This window comes from Asterias rubens, chromosome 1, assembly GCF_902459465.1.
Source record: "Asterias rubens chromosome 1, eAstRub1.3, whole genome shotgun sequence".
Taxonomy (NCBI): domain Eukaryota; kingdom Metazoa; phylum Echinodermata; class Asteroidea; order Forcipulatida; family Asteriidae; genus Asterias; species Asterias rubens.
Window position 1 is genome coordinate 24,386,257 of NC_047062.1, and position 15,426 is coordinate 24,401,682.

At 38.1% G+C, this 15,426-nt stretch overlaps 1 protein-coding gene across 4 annotated transcripts in view; it reads right to left on the reverse strand.

Moving 5' to 3' along the window:
- Positions 1-15,426, reverse strand: part of LOC117289699 (5'-3' exoribonuclease 2-like) — a 77,000-nt gene that overhangs the window by 6,671 nt on the left and 54,903 nt on the right. For 3 of the 4 annotated variants that reach the window (XM_033770969.1, XM_033770950.1, XM_033770941.1), the window contains 2 exons: positions 14,502-14,577; positions 5,066-5,192 (listed from right to left, as the gene is read on the reverse strand). In XM_033770969.1, coding sequence (XP_033626860.1) covers positions 5,066-5,192; positions 14,502-14,577 — 203 coding nt within the window. The remainder of the gene's footprint in view (positions 1-5,065; positions 5,193-14,501; positions 14,578-15,426) is intronic. The other variant, XM_033770961.1, reaches the window with a different exon arrangement.

The window sequence follows — 15,426 nt, forward strand, 5'->3', positions numbered from 1 at the left end:
AAAGTTTGTTCAGCTTCACCCACGCTTTGCTGCTGACAACTTAGACGTTACAGTGATCACATTTTGAATATAACAAACAAAATAACTGGTTTATGGAAGGGTAATTTCATTTCCATCATGTAGTTTTCAATAATACATACAGCTAACCTGTGAGAATTGCATCAAATTAGGTGGTGCAGTTTAAAGGCAGTGGACACTATTGGTAATTACTCAAAATAGTTATTAGCATAAAACCTTTCTTGGTGACAAGTAATGAGGAGAGGTTGATAGTATAAAACATTGTGAGAAACGCCTTCCTCTGAAGTGACAGAGTTTTAGAGAAAGAAGTAATTTTCCACGAATTTGATTTTGAGACCTCACATTTAGAATTTGAGGTCTCGAAATCAACCATCTACACGCACACAGCTTGGTGTGACAAGGGTGTTTTTTCTTTCATTATTATCTCGCAACTTCGACGACCAATTGAGCTCAAATTTCCACAGATTTGTTATTTTATGCATGTGTTGAGATACACCAAGTGAGAAGACTGGTCTTTGACAATTACCAATAGTGTTGAAACAGCAAAACAGTTTGTGTTTTGTCAGTAGTTTTGGAAATGTTCATATGTACAAACTTTTTTGATCGCAGCAATCAAATTACACAAAATGTGATTTGAGAGTGTTCTTTGAAGTCTATTGCTTAAATGTTGAGCAATTACCAGACAGACAGTATCTTTGGTGGTACCGTCATCGACCGCCATATTTGATGATAAACAATAGAAAAATTAACGCATGCATGCGCTGTGCACAACTCTCAGCCAATAATAGCCGTTTCACGCATGCACATTTCATCAAAAGATGGTGGTCAATGACGTCATGCGCAATCCATCTACTATAAGTCATTTTGTCAAAGTCTTAAAAAACCACAAACACAATTTATTTACTTTCACTGGTCACAAGACGGATACATCAACTTTTACAAATTTGCTGATTGTTGTTCTTACTTTTTTTTTAAGTGAATAAAAAATCACAAAGCACAAATAATTGAGAACACTCAGGAGGCTGTCTTTTGGTGTAAAACAAATCCCTGTAAGTACATGTAATTTCCCTGTTTTCATGCTTTAAAGGATTCAGTTTGCATAGCCATGTAACCGCATGAACTTTAGTGCTATGGGTCCGGGTATATATCGCCATATAACTCTACAATGTCCAAAGGTTCCGAGGTTCAGACAGGCAACTATGTATTTGCACAAAAAGAGGAAATGAAAGAGCACAAACAACTCTGTATTGTTTTTTCTATGTCATTTTTCAGTAGCACTGTTTTGAGCTTGAAAGCTGCACATACATTATTATATTGAGTTAATAAAGGCATGAAATTTGGCGCTGGGAAAATGGAAGACAGTTTCATTTGATCGTTTACGTGAATAAGGTATAGGTTTTTATAGACTTTTTAGGCTATGCTGAGGGCAAGTAACTGGAAATAAACTTAAAGTACTGTAGGAAGAACGTCATGCCCGCAATTAACTGTGGCATTCGGATGACATTTAAGTTAGAAAGAAGACAAAACTCTTTTGCTTTCTTTGTTCTTCTTCTTAAATTGACCTTTAGTACATAGAACAAACAGGAGTTTACAGTACAAAATCCTTAAAAATGTATCAAGTTTAAATATCGATAACTTCTCTTTAAAAAGTTTAAAATGTGATGGTGTTCAATTTTATCCATGTGTAGATTTGACAAAGGATTAAGAACGGATAAACTGCAAAAAGAAACGAAGGTCTGGTATCTAATAGTCTTCATAAAGTTTGGAAATAGAAGCTGACACACATAATTATGTACAGACTTTTTGAAGCAAACAGATCTAATGATGATGATAGTAGAAAACATGCATCCCTTGAAATATTTCTGTCTCAAATTTCATATTTGATGAGAAATAAATAATCTAATTTCGCGTTTGGAGTTTATCGCTCAGTGAGCGCTTTATTAATTTTTATTTTGGCATCGATGCAATGCAAGCTTTGTAATCAGTTTTTCACTATTCTCTCGTGTCCCAGATGATCGATCGATTTCAAATTTTTACAGGTTTGTCAGTTTATGTATATGGTGGATTACATAGAGTGCTTACACTGCCAGCAACTTTTTTGCTAGCAAAACCAATTCTGTAATGTTCCTTTAGGCCAAAACCCAAGTTGTCTGTAAAGATGGCGTCTATTGGGAACTACTAACATGAATCCCTCTACGGTCATTCAAACTGCAACACACAATTTCCTTGACAAGAATGAACAAACAATGTTGCCTAATCAAACTGGTGATCATTTAACATCACATAAAAACCAAGTCAGTTGAAGAAAAGTCCATCAAATTGGTTTCTAGAAACATTTACCTCATGTAATTACCAGTGCAGACTGTTACCAATTGGACAGGGGTTTGTCAAGTTCCCTCCTCACCCAATGGAACTATCAAGCTAATTCTGATTTTCAATGAAGTGTGCCAGACTATGTTTCCTTCAAGCCTCAGTTTGATCACTGTGTGGCAAGGAAGTAAAGACAAGACGATATAGAAAGGTTTGCGGTATAAACACCATGTAATGACTATCTCTAATGAGTTGGGGTGGTTCTGAAAAGAACCGTTTCTGGAGAAAGACAAGATGGCTACACTTATGGAAGATTTATATTTATAATCTACAGTTCAAAGAATACGAAAATAAAGCAAGTTCCAAATAACGGGCAGACTACTTCATGAAGAAACCCTTTATTTTCCCCAGTTCTGTCTTTGTACATGTCAGCATCCATTGCTGTCGATGTCATAAATTGAATTAAACGTGTTTGAAAAGAAAATAGAATTGCCATTGCCGACTGTATCAACAATTGTGTGCAGGAATACTGTCCTCCAGAGAGGCTCCTCCAAACAATGCAAATGGCCACTAAATTGAAGTAAAAATGTGTGCAGACCACTCGAGATGAAGAGTTGGAGAGGCCGAGCCAACCTACAGGTTGTCTATGCAAATCACGCAAGGGGAAAGGAATCAGTTAGAGATAGTGAGTGTGTGTGGACAAGAATGTTAATGAAAGACGATGATGATGTGTGTGTGTGCGGACGAGGGGAGAGAGACAGGGAGAAGACAGAACCGCCACCAGCTTCGTTGCAGGAAGCCAGAGTGGATTATGAAATATATTTTCTCTAATCAAACACAGGAAAATAGCAATCTTGCAGTGGAGGGCCTGTGCAAATGAGCCGGCGCGGAAGCCGCATGCCACGTGCACAACACACAGCAACCGTAGTAAAGTCATGCACGGCCTCGGCACACGTATATTTTTTTCATTTTTTTTTCTTCCCCCTCGTATTTTTCAGTTATTACTTTCTTCATTCCGGGGCTGGTGTGGGGCCCCAATCGCTGGGGACTCGGTGCCTGGGTCCAGGGAGCCTACTGGAAGTTTACCCGTCATGCTACGCGGAAATTTGAAGTGTAATTACATCAGTTTGTAGGGATACGTTTACCTGGCTGAAAGCCCTCAAGTGGTCCACTCCTGCATCTGAACGACCCGCGAGGCCGAGGGCTGAGGCACCATATATGGTCGGGAGGCACTTGTACCATTGTTGGAGGGGAAGTTGTTGAGCGGCATGGCTGGCCAGCGTCCCTAGCTGATGGATTGTGGGATGCTGACACATCTCCCCAAGCATGGAAAAAGATGACTAAATGAGGCACTCAATGAGGCTGGGCCTAATGGATCAAGAAGGCGCACAGGAAGTCAGGCCCTCCACGGCCGAACAGGGGGGAAACATGCCACAATGGGCCACACGCAAGCGCCAATTTGTTTATCTTGCTCCCCTTAGGCGACGCGTAATATCGGATGAAAACTCCTGCCCACTTCATCCACGAAACTCGAACCTTCATTTTGTTGCCTGTCCGTCTATATTCCTATCTTGCCAGGTATGATAATGCAGGAATCACCAAGATTTGTCTTTCTTTCTTGTCTGTTTTTCCTTCAGTTTCTCGGCATGCCCGAAGCTCAAGTTGCATCGTCAACAGTCCATCAGCTCACACATCTTGTCGCTGCAAGACTTTCTCATCCCTTTTCTTTTTAAACATTACAAGCAAAAGCTTCTAAAGCAGGTCACAACTTGTGCATAAATTCATAACAATGAGCAAATAAAGTCTCAACTATCAATTAGCGATTCTACTTTCCATCGGGGACATTTGCTGAGATTTTGGACACATACTGTACATGTACATGTACTACAACAATGCCTTAAAACTTGCACTTGTCTTTGAGTCACAGCCGATTTTATAACTACATGTATGTTGTTTCCCAACTAGAAATTTTTTACATTCCACGAAAAGAACAAAGTTAACTGTCTAAAGACAATAGGCCTAACACGTGCATGCATTTTTATGTTCTCGGCTAAACAAAAATACTATTGACATATACTAGTGTAAGCAAGACTTGAACAACCTTAGGTAAAGTTCCTTCAAATTGTTGTTGTGATCAGTCATGACTTGGCTTTTATAAAAGTTGTGTTTTTCCTAAAAAAATATGTCAACTTAAGTCATCAAGGACTTATTTTTGTTTATGCACTAGACTCAAGCTTGCACATCATGGTTTTGTTGCTGTGGTATGTATTAGTCAAGAACAGGGCCCAATTTCATGGCTCTGCTTACCGCAAGCACAGCATCGCTTCTGCGTGTGCGTACTCCGCGCTCCTATGCATTCTAGAATGGTGATCGTAAGCGCAGAATAAAATAACAAACCTGTGAAAATTTGAGCTCAATCGGTCATCGAACTTGCGAGATAATAATGAAAGAAAAAAACACACTTGTCACACGAAGTTGTGTGCGTTTGGATGGTTGAATTCGAGACCTTAAGTTCTAAACCTGAGGTTTCGAAATCAAATTCGTGGAAAATTACTTCTTTCTCGAAAACTATGGCACTTCAGAGGGAGCCTTTTCTTACAATGTTTTATACCATCAACCTCTCCCCATTACTCGTACCAAAGAAAGGTTTTATGCTCATAAATATTTTGAGTAATTACCAATAGTGTCCACTGCCTTTAAGGGTAAAGAATCAACAAGAAATGCTGACTAAACTCACCTGGCTGTGACGCCCACTGTTTCCATACCCTTGTGGTTGTTGTTGTCGCTGGTATCTATCCTGGTTCTGTTGGTAGGCATTTTGTTGTCCTTGGTTACTACGAGACCAACCCGTTCCTCCGTGTCCACTATGAAGAGAAAACAAAAGTTTTGGACTTAGTCTCCAACTTCACTTTAAAACGGTGTTGTCATTTGATCTGAAACTCTGTAAAGAAAGGCGCTCTGTAAAATGTATTTATTATTATTATTATCATTTATCTCGATTGCGACCATTAAATGAAGTCGTTAAGCTGCAAAAACTAATGGGTCTGTAAATACATAGCTGTTTTTTGTAAAAGTCAAAATATCAAAACAGCTGTTTTGGTTGAATATTGTCAAAATTCAGGAGTGAACTAGAAATCGTTTGTACAAATACGTACAGACCATCATTTTAAAACGTGACATCATCAAACTTTTTTGGATAAAAAAAAATATATATAAACAAAAATTTTTGGATATAAAACAAAAATTGCACTTTGAAGTGTTTTCAAACACAGAGGCATTATACACTGTTTTAAGGTAAGGTTAGAAAATTTTATAACACCCAAGCAGATCCTTGCCATTTGATTGGAGGATTGTCCGTCACGTGATAGCAAATAAAAGTACCATTGCACGCTGAGTCACTCACCGTGCTTTTTCGTTCCATCCGAAAAGTACCATTGCACGCTGGCACGCTGGCAGCGTGCAATGGTACTTTTCGTATGGAACGAAAAAGCTCAGTAAAAACATCACTGCGTGCGCGTGTCTTTGGTAACGCAGCAGGTGTTACTGCAAGAAGGCATAGTAAAATTACTAGCATTCGGCTTCTACAGTTGAAATTGTTTATTTTGAAAGTTGTTTCTTTCAATCAAAATGACAAAGTTCTACTTGGATGTTATATAAAACAAATAATGAATGTTTTTCATTCGTGCAATGGTGCGAGTATGTTCATTCGTTGAAAGCTGGAATGTTCCATTCAACTCGGCTCCGCCTCGTTGAATAGAACATTCCATCGAGTAGTATACTAACTACTCGCCCTAATTTTACAAAGACTCAATTTAATGGAAAAATCACCAAACTGAAGTAGAATATGGAGCCCTTCTTTAAGAAGAATACCTTCGTTTTCAAGAAACACAAACTAAACATACATCTTACCAAAATGTTATACCAAAATATGAAGCATCATTGTTCGCAGAAACATAATTTGTCAGTCATACATACATCATGCTCATTAAAGACAATGGACACTATTGGTAGTTGTCAAAGACTTGTCTTCCCTCTTGGTGTATCTCAACATATGTTAAAAACAAAAAACCTGTGAAAATTTGAGCTCAATCGATCGTCGAAGTTGTGAGATATTAATGAAAGAAAAAAAACACCCTTGTCGCACCATGGTCACACGAAGTTGTGTGCTTTCAGATGCTTGATTCTAAATCTGAGGTCTTGAAATCAAATTCGTGGAAAATTACTTCTTTCTCGAAAACTGTGTCACTTCAGAGGGAGCTGTTTCTCACAATGTTTTATTCTATCAATCTCTCCCCATTACGCGTAATCAAGAAAGGTTTTATGCTAATAATTATTTTAAGTTATTACCAATAGTGTCCACTGCCTTCAAGATATAGGAACCAGTAGGTTAAGGATGAAGGGATTTTTGTCAACCTGACAGTCTTACTTACTGTGATTACTATGGGCAACAACAAATTGACTACAATTGAATGAATTTTGTTTCGGATAAAGGTTTGAAAATTATCCTGTGAAAAGGCTGCAAAAGGAGACAGGCTCTGCTATGGGATATGGTGCTACAGTAACCACCATTTACAGGATAAGCACCAACTGTCTGTGCTAGCTGCAATGCACGTTAAGCAGAAACTTCCAGCTAAGCTGTGAAACACGTTTATCAGATCTACCAACATTGCATCTAGTAATCAGTCATCTTTTGTAAAACAACATAAGGGAAAAAGTTTCAAGCTAACCAAGAAAACTTTCTCAAATTTGTTCTACAGAGCATATAAATTAGATTTATTTTCAGGGAACTTTCTTGAGAATCAGGGAGAGTTGGCACCTCTGGTTTACATTCAACAGGGATTTTCTGTTACTGAATCCACCCATATTTCGCAAACAGTAAGCCGAGCAAAGAAACTGGGTTTATCATTGATTTGATAATACTCTAGGGAACAGGTTTAGGAAAATTTACTTTCTCTTAACTCGTATACTGAAAGTGTCAACGACCCACCTACATTTTGCATGGCACCCTTGACCAAACCGAGGCTTGTGGTGCAAAATAGTCTGTTCCCTTTTTGATGCAATGAGATTCAGTATACTATATTGCATTTGGATACTGGTTACTTGACCGAGGTCTGATGTACAGGTAGTACTGAACCAGATGACCCCTATGCAAATCAGTTAAGAATTGAACCCCGGATAAAATGAGCCAATTCCACTCATGATGCTCCATAGAGGAATGGTGGCCACTATTCATGACGTGTTGGTGACCACTCTAATACCTCCACAAGTACCAACATCTGAGGATATGGTATTTCTACATGTGCATCTTTATAATGCTGCATACAGCAGAATCGATGTTAGATTCGGGAGTTTTTCCCACAAACTTTTGAAAGAAAGAGATACCAAGTGTACTGTGAGGAATATTGATTGAGAGTTATATGAGACTAACATCCAAAAACAAACAAATGCAAAATGATGGTTGCCAACTGCTTACCAAAGCACTGCAGTCCAAGTCAATGAAAAACTGTTATATCTCCCAACCACATACACATTTCTATAAATCCAAGAGTCCGACTGGCACAAAAACCGTCCGATTCAGACAGGAACACCAAGCACAAGTGTGACAAGCTCGACAAAACCTAGCCAGAAATATATATATATATATATATATATATAGTACGTCTAAGCCCCGCTCGCAGTCCGTCAGCTAGCCAGCCTACCACTCTGGTTGCACTGCAAAATGCAGTTGAGTGTGTAAAGACCGGCCATTGAAGCCGTCAACGACGGCCTCCGCACCCCCCTTCAATTCTGTCAGAAGTGTAGCACAAGTGCCATTACAACGGCGGCCAGCTCGCACTGGTCTATGGAGACACGTTCTCTCGGCTGAGTGCAGCGTACGATCCTAATACATCCCTATGGCCAAACTTTGCTGCCGGCAACAGACAAGAGCCCAATTTGAGACGTGGGATGAGGTCTCTAACAACTACCAAAGTGGGGCTGAGATTTTCCCTCCTACTCTTCTCTTTTTCTTTTTCTTTTTCAAACTACCTTTTTTTTTTTTCTTCTTTTTTTTTCACGTTGGCCCATGTGTCTTGGACAAGAAGAAGGACCATCTTGAGTTGTTCGTTAAGAGCTGATGGAGGGACCCAACCAGAAGGGTACTTGTGGACAGCCTACTTGATTTGCCGCAAATGGCTCTCTGCGTAGGGTAGGGTATCAACATGATGCTTCTCAATGATAATGATGTATAGTATGCTAATCATCAACGTTGTAACAGTGTTTTTAACAGTGGCTAAAGAGTAGATATAATTATAGCCTGGAGCATTTTGAAATCATTTACAAAACAACTCCTTTTGTCGAGAGTAAGACTAGACGAGAGGAGGTTGATATTGTTGACACACTATGCAGACATGCAAAGAGAGCAAAAAGATGTGTTTATCATTTACTAATTACAATATGCTTTTATTTGTTTGTAATCTATGAGGGGAGACTATTTATGTAACCTCATCAAGTAAATCTAATAGACCATGTGAACTTTGTTGACAATAAGTGTGACCTTGCACATTCTTTGGCTAGTCTGGCAGGCAAGATACTGCTCAGGCCAAACGGGAAAGTTGACATTATGTGTCACAGTTTCCATATAAATACAAGAGTTGTGAAAGCAAAAGCCGGACAGGTTTTGAGATGTGCCCCCTTTCATCTTGTCAAAAATTGATAAGAAATGGACAGTGTAATATCCATAAAATATAAGATTGTATGTTTTCTTCCATTAGACTGCGTACAAATCATGACTGCAGGAATTCTAGGCTTGGAGGCTTTTTTGTTAACATTGTGATGTCACAGGTCACATCGTCTTTCAGAAAATAATGTTTAAAACTAAGTGGATTATTATGGATAACCATTCACGAGTCATTTATTCATACATTAGAACAAGTTCACTCTTCATTGCAATGTTTTCCACTATGATTTAAGAAAAAAGTAAAAACCCAAAGGAACCAAAAGTTCCATTAATGACCGAGCCATATATTGTATAAAAACCTTTTACACAAATAGACAGTAACATTTCTAAAAAATGTATCACTTTTTGTCAACTTTTTTTCAAACTTATGTATTTAGGTTTCAGCATGGTACCCAGTGTCTTGTAGATGTACAATGCCTCAATACTCATTAAGAACTAAATAATAATAATAATAATAACCGTATTTATAACGCGCCTTTTGCCAAAGGATACAAAGCGCCAGGTATTATTACTGCAAGGAGTGGGGCGAATTGTTGAGATATAAGACCTAATCCTTAAGCACCATGTAATGGTTTACAGGGTGCTGTGGCGCAATATGCTGCCAATCCACCCAGGAACACCGGGGGGAACCCCTTCTCTTTGCGATAAGTGCACCTGGGTTCTTTTACATGCGTTTACACAACACATGGGACCAACGGCTTTACGTCCCATCCGAAGGACGAAGCAATGGTTATGTGTCTTGCTTAAGGACACAAGTGTCACGGCTGGGGATTCGAACCCACACTCAGCTGATCAGAAACACCAGAGTTTGAATTCGGTGCTCTTAACCGCTCGGTCAGGACACTTCCACAAAGACTACAATATCCCTTTTTTTATTATTATTAACTATAGCATATAATGTTAAAGCACTCTTCTTTATGCTCTTTCATTTTGTGGGTGTATATGTTATGTATGTGTGTACAAATTTGATGAATCAATAGTGCTTCCATACTGTACCTTAGTTTGAAATCATTGTGTACTTTGTGAAGAGTCAAGTGCTCATTTAAACAATTCCAAATAAATACTTAAAATGCACTTGTTACCATTGACCACGCAACGATACAGAATATGATTCATCTTGAACATGTCACAATAATCTTAAGTACTTAAAGTGGATGGATAAACACTGTATAGTTTTAGGGTATGAGAATAAATGTCAATATTTCTACAATAGCGTGGAATGGATGAGATGGCACAATGCTATTCCAGGTTTGTTTCACACACCCACTCAAGTTGAATTAACTTTAACATTGGGAAAAAGACTTCATGTACTTTTGTGGCCATCTTGTTTTTTAAAGCCACTGAATCAATGTAGACGTTACTAAACAAAGGCTGAAGGGGGCCACTTTTCAGGTGTCTTTCGAGTCAAAAATGAATAACCATTCTTTATTGTTATTGAACCGAGGGAATATGACCAAGATGGTGGTGGCAATGTTATGTACGAGTAGGCACTTTTGCTGTCAAACAATGTAGCTGACCAGTTCTCAAACAGATGAAAAACCAAAATTAAATACGGTGGACACTATTGGTAATTGTCAAAGACTAGCCTTCACAGTTGGTGTATCTCAACATATGCATAAAATAACAAACCTGTGAAAATTTGAGCTCAATCGGTCATCGAAGTTTCGAGATAATAAGGAAAGAAAAAAAAACCTTGCAACACGAAGTTGTGTGCGTTTGGATGGTTGATTTCGAGACCTCAAGTTCTAAACTTGAGGACTCAAAATCAAATTCGAGGATTATTACTTCTTTCTCGAAAACTATGGCACTTCAGAGAGAGCCGTTTCTCACAATGTTTTATACCATCAACCTCTCCCCATTACTCGTCACAAAGAAAGGTTTTATGCCAATAATTATTTTGAGTAACTACCAATAGTGTCCACTGCCTTTAAGGACAGTGTGTTGTTTTGTAGAAAATTGTACCTACTTTTCATTATTTTCTTGACAACAGATTAAGCCAAATTTATCACAGTTTTTTTTTTTTTATGTACATGTACATGTATATGGGAAACACAAAACAAGAACACTTGTCTGCGACTATTTTGTCAGATCTTACCAATCCTGTATTATATCTGTAAATTGATGCAATGGTTTCTGTGCCAATCAATCATTTCTCATTGATAGAAACCTTGGATGTTCCAGAATTTACAGTAGTTGCATTACTGTCAAAAAAAATCTGACAATTTGTTCCAAACGATACACAAGAATCAGTTGAAAAGAGCCAACGAGGCAATGTGTTTTGCAAACACACCACACTTAAGGCAACCTTTGAATTGCATTTATGGCTTTCCAACGTTGTCCAACCTCAATAGGCAAAATCTCGGGCTGTGACGTTGCAACAGAAAATTCAAGACAGATGTAGTTGCCAGGGACATCAGGGTGCTTCCAACTGATCTTCCCAACTTAATGAGAGATGGACATCAAGAGGGAAATCTCAAGATGATTCTGACCTCGGTCGGCTAGAGAGAAAGAGAGAGGGAGAGGGAGAAAATGCAAAGGGAGGGCCACTCAGAGTAGTAGAGACAGTATCATATCTAGAGTAGAGAGAAGAAGATGTTGGAGTGCTCCTTAAACTCTCTCTTCTTCTATCTCTTTTCATGACGAGTTACACTTCACAACATGTAAAGAGAACGATACCCCGTTTCAAAACCTCGCAGTTCCTCAAATAAAAAAAAGGAGAAAAATAGAGAGAGATCATCAAAGAAGACAACTGTTACAAAGACTTCAAGGAAACTCAAAATGCCGGTGCCTCTTGTGGAACCTTGTTTGTTGATAACACCTGGCCAAACTCAGAGAGAAAAATAGCAACAATTCAAAACAAATAACGGGAAAAAGGTGAATAACACAGATCACAAAAAAAGTGGGAAACCGGTGCCAAAAAGCCACTCGGCAGAAGAAAACCCCCTGACAAAGAAATCTGAAGAGATTGGAGTCATTAGTCAAGACGTAAATCTGAAGAGAGAGGGTTTAGTAAAGACGTTAATCAGTCTCTTTCGTAACACACAGGTGGCTATTAGTGCTTGATTGAAGAACACCTACTCCTTGTGTTCAATAGCACCGGGTCGCCTTGTTAGGAATTCCTTTTGGAGGTGGATTAAGGAGAGATGGAGAGGGTTGTTGAGCGCTGAGATTTCTTCACCTCACACTAAGAGAGAGAGAGGAAGCTACCACTCAAAGACTGTAATACCTTTTGATCAATCACTACAGCAGACTGCAACTCATTCATTACAACGCATCGGTACATTTACCTCAACAAGTATCCCAAATCTAGCAGAACTTTTATATGTATATATTACATGGTAGAGTCACTGATTAACGCAGCACAATTGACTGATGAACTCAATGGCTTCAAACTTTCACAATTCCGATTCTTGAAGCAAAAAAACGTTTCACTAAAAAAAGATGCTGTTTACCAGAAAAGAGGCCCCTTCTCACTAATCTCTGGAGGTGTTAATAATCCAGGATCAGTGGTAGATAATCCTTATCCACCTGTAGGGCTTCTTTGCCTTATTTCGCAGTCGTTTTTTTGACTGGTACATTAAACGGATTACTTTCATCAACTGGCATTTTGGTGTCGGCACTTGTGCAGGTAACCTTTAAACAGGTGGTGATGTTAGCTGAATATGAAGAGGTGAAACAAAGCTACTTGAAAACGGGCAGATAAAAAAACTCTAAAGGCAGATGTCGGATCAGATTAAATTACTAATCCCATTGGAAAATATCTTGGATTCAATGACACTGATTTATAATCAACAAGTCAAAGGTTCTCCTTGACTATATCCTCGCAACATCAACCACTCGCTTTTTATAAAAGCTCTGATTTTAAAAACATTTTGAGGACAATCTTGGAGAATGCCACAGCAGGTGTTACTGGGACAAACAAAGTTTCAGATTTAAAGTGTTCAAAACCATACAGCCTTGGAATAAACAATCAGATCCTGACCAATAATTTAGTTGAGTTTTTTAATTATCTACATGTACCACTTATCAGTTGTGGATTTTTTGTATGCAATACCTTGAATGAAATCTTAGACTTTTCTCTTGAATCTATACAAATAGCTATTTCAACATCCAAACCGAGATAAAATCGTAATTTTGGTTGTTTACCATACACCGATGTGTGTTAGCACTGTAAAGTCAGTACTTTCCCGAGTCCTGTGAGAAAATATCACAGGCATGTTACTCAGATGGGATTCAAACCCACGACTCTTGCAATTCTAGAGCAGTGTCTTACCAACTAGACTACGGAGGTTGCCCGGTAGCTAGAGGCAGTTCGAATCCTTTGTTTTGGCAGCGGGTACCGCAACGATATAAGAGATGTTAAATTTGCATCGGGGATAAAGAATATTAATTTTAAGATACAATACATGTAGATACATAAAGCCCAGTCGGTTGAGTGCTGGCACATTAGTCTAATGGTCACAGGTTCCAGTCCCGCTATAGTCAATTTGTTTCTCCCAAATGTACACGAAAAGCATGATGAACATTAGACTGCATTTTTATGGAAAAAAAAAACAAACGTACAAACGAAACTAAAGCTCTCTCAGAATTCTTGCTTTAATTACACCATTTGTGGTTCCAGCTTCTAGATGCAGGATTCAACCTGCTCTCTGATCATCAACAAGCAGTTTTGGATTCCAGCAACTTTAAGTACATATATACAGTGCTTCATCTCACTGGTAAGGACATTAGTAAGTGTGTGTACATGTAGCTCACATTCATTCTTTATTCTCAATGTACATGTATATCTGTATGCACCCAAGCAATTTTTTCATGTGCAATGAACTTTGATGAATCCGAACACTGTGTTGGCTTATGGTAAGATACGTTTTAAAGGCAGTGGACACTATTGGTAATTACTCAAAATAATTATTAGCATAAAACCTTACTTGGTAACGAGTAATGGGGAGAGGATGATAGTATAAAACATTGTGAGAAACAGCTCCCTCTGAAGTGACGTAGTTTTCGAGAAAGAAGTAATATTCCACCAATTTGATTTTGAGACCTCAGATTTAGAATTTGAGGTCTCGAAATCAAGCATCTGAAAGCACACTACTTCGTGTGACAGGGGTGTTTTCTCTTACATTATTATCTCGCAACTTAGACGACCGATTGAGTTCAAATTTTCACAGGTTTGTTATTTTATGTATATGTTGAGATACACCAAGTGAGAAGACAGGTCTTTGGCAAGAACCAATAGTGTCCACTGTCTTTAAAATAAAACCTTACATGAAAAATGGCTAAAAAAATACCTTTGCCATTGTGCTTGGTTAGTTTAATCTGAAAAAAACCCCAACCTTTTCATATAAATAATTAATAAATGCTACCAAATAAGCCTACCTTTCCTGTTGTACTCGGTTAGACTAATTTTAATTAAACCTTTTCATAAAAATAATGAATAAATGCTAAAAATTACCTTTGCTGTTGTCCTTGGTGTCCAGAGTATCCTGACCTACTGTCACCTCTGTTTTGATAGTAGCTACCCTGGTTACCTGTCAGTTAAAGGAAGAAGAAAACTCAATTAAAATACTTCTTTGAGGGAGGATATGATCGCATTCTTCATTTAAAGCAAGGTACATTCTCTATTTAATGAAGTGCAATTCTTGTTGACAAAACTGAAGTGTATTTCATGGATGGATACTATTCACAAAGGCTATGGTTCTTCTGTGTATAGTGCATCATTTTCGGCAAAATATTTGTTCTTTAAAAAAAAATTTTTTTTTTCTCTGAACCACTTTGGACAGATGATAACCAAGCTGTCGAATGTTCCATGAAAATGCACAAGTAACTTTAAAAATGGTTCAACTTTGTACAATGCTGATGGACGTAAGGTATTGTGGGGATCCCATCAATAATTCACATTTAGGTTTTTAATTATTGAACACTAATTTATTGGTATTTTTTTTTAGCAACTCCCTAAAAGAAAGCTTGTATCTTTCCTGAATCTATCTACAGCTACTTAAAATTTTAATCTAAATTTGTGGGTCAAATCTGCTAAAAATCAGACCTACACTGTAGCATGTGTATAAAAAACGTTCATTTATTATAACTTCAATACAAATTCGTGTAGGATTAAGAAACAGGATCATTTAGCCGCAACAGTAAGTCTTCCCAAATTCTTCTCCTCGATATGCCTGATTTTGACAGCTTCAGTATTGTCCAGCTAAGCCACCCATGCCCTGCAGAAGGCTTCATGTAAACCAATCTTATCAGAGTCTCAAAAATTCAAACAAACCCGGCTAAAACACAATCTCCCTTTGTCAAGATTACCAATAATTATAGGACGCAAATCAAGCTATATTTGTCTTTTAGCTTTACTTTATCCGTTTTGATATTTTTAT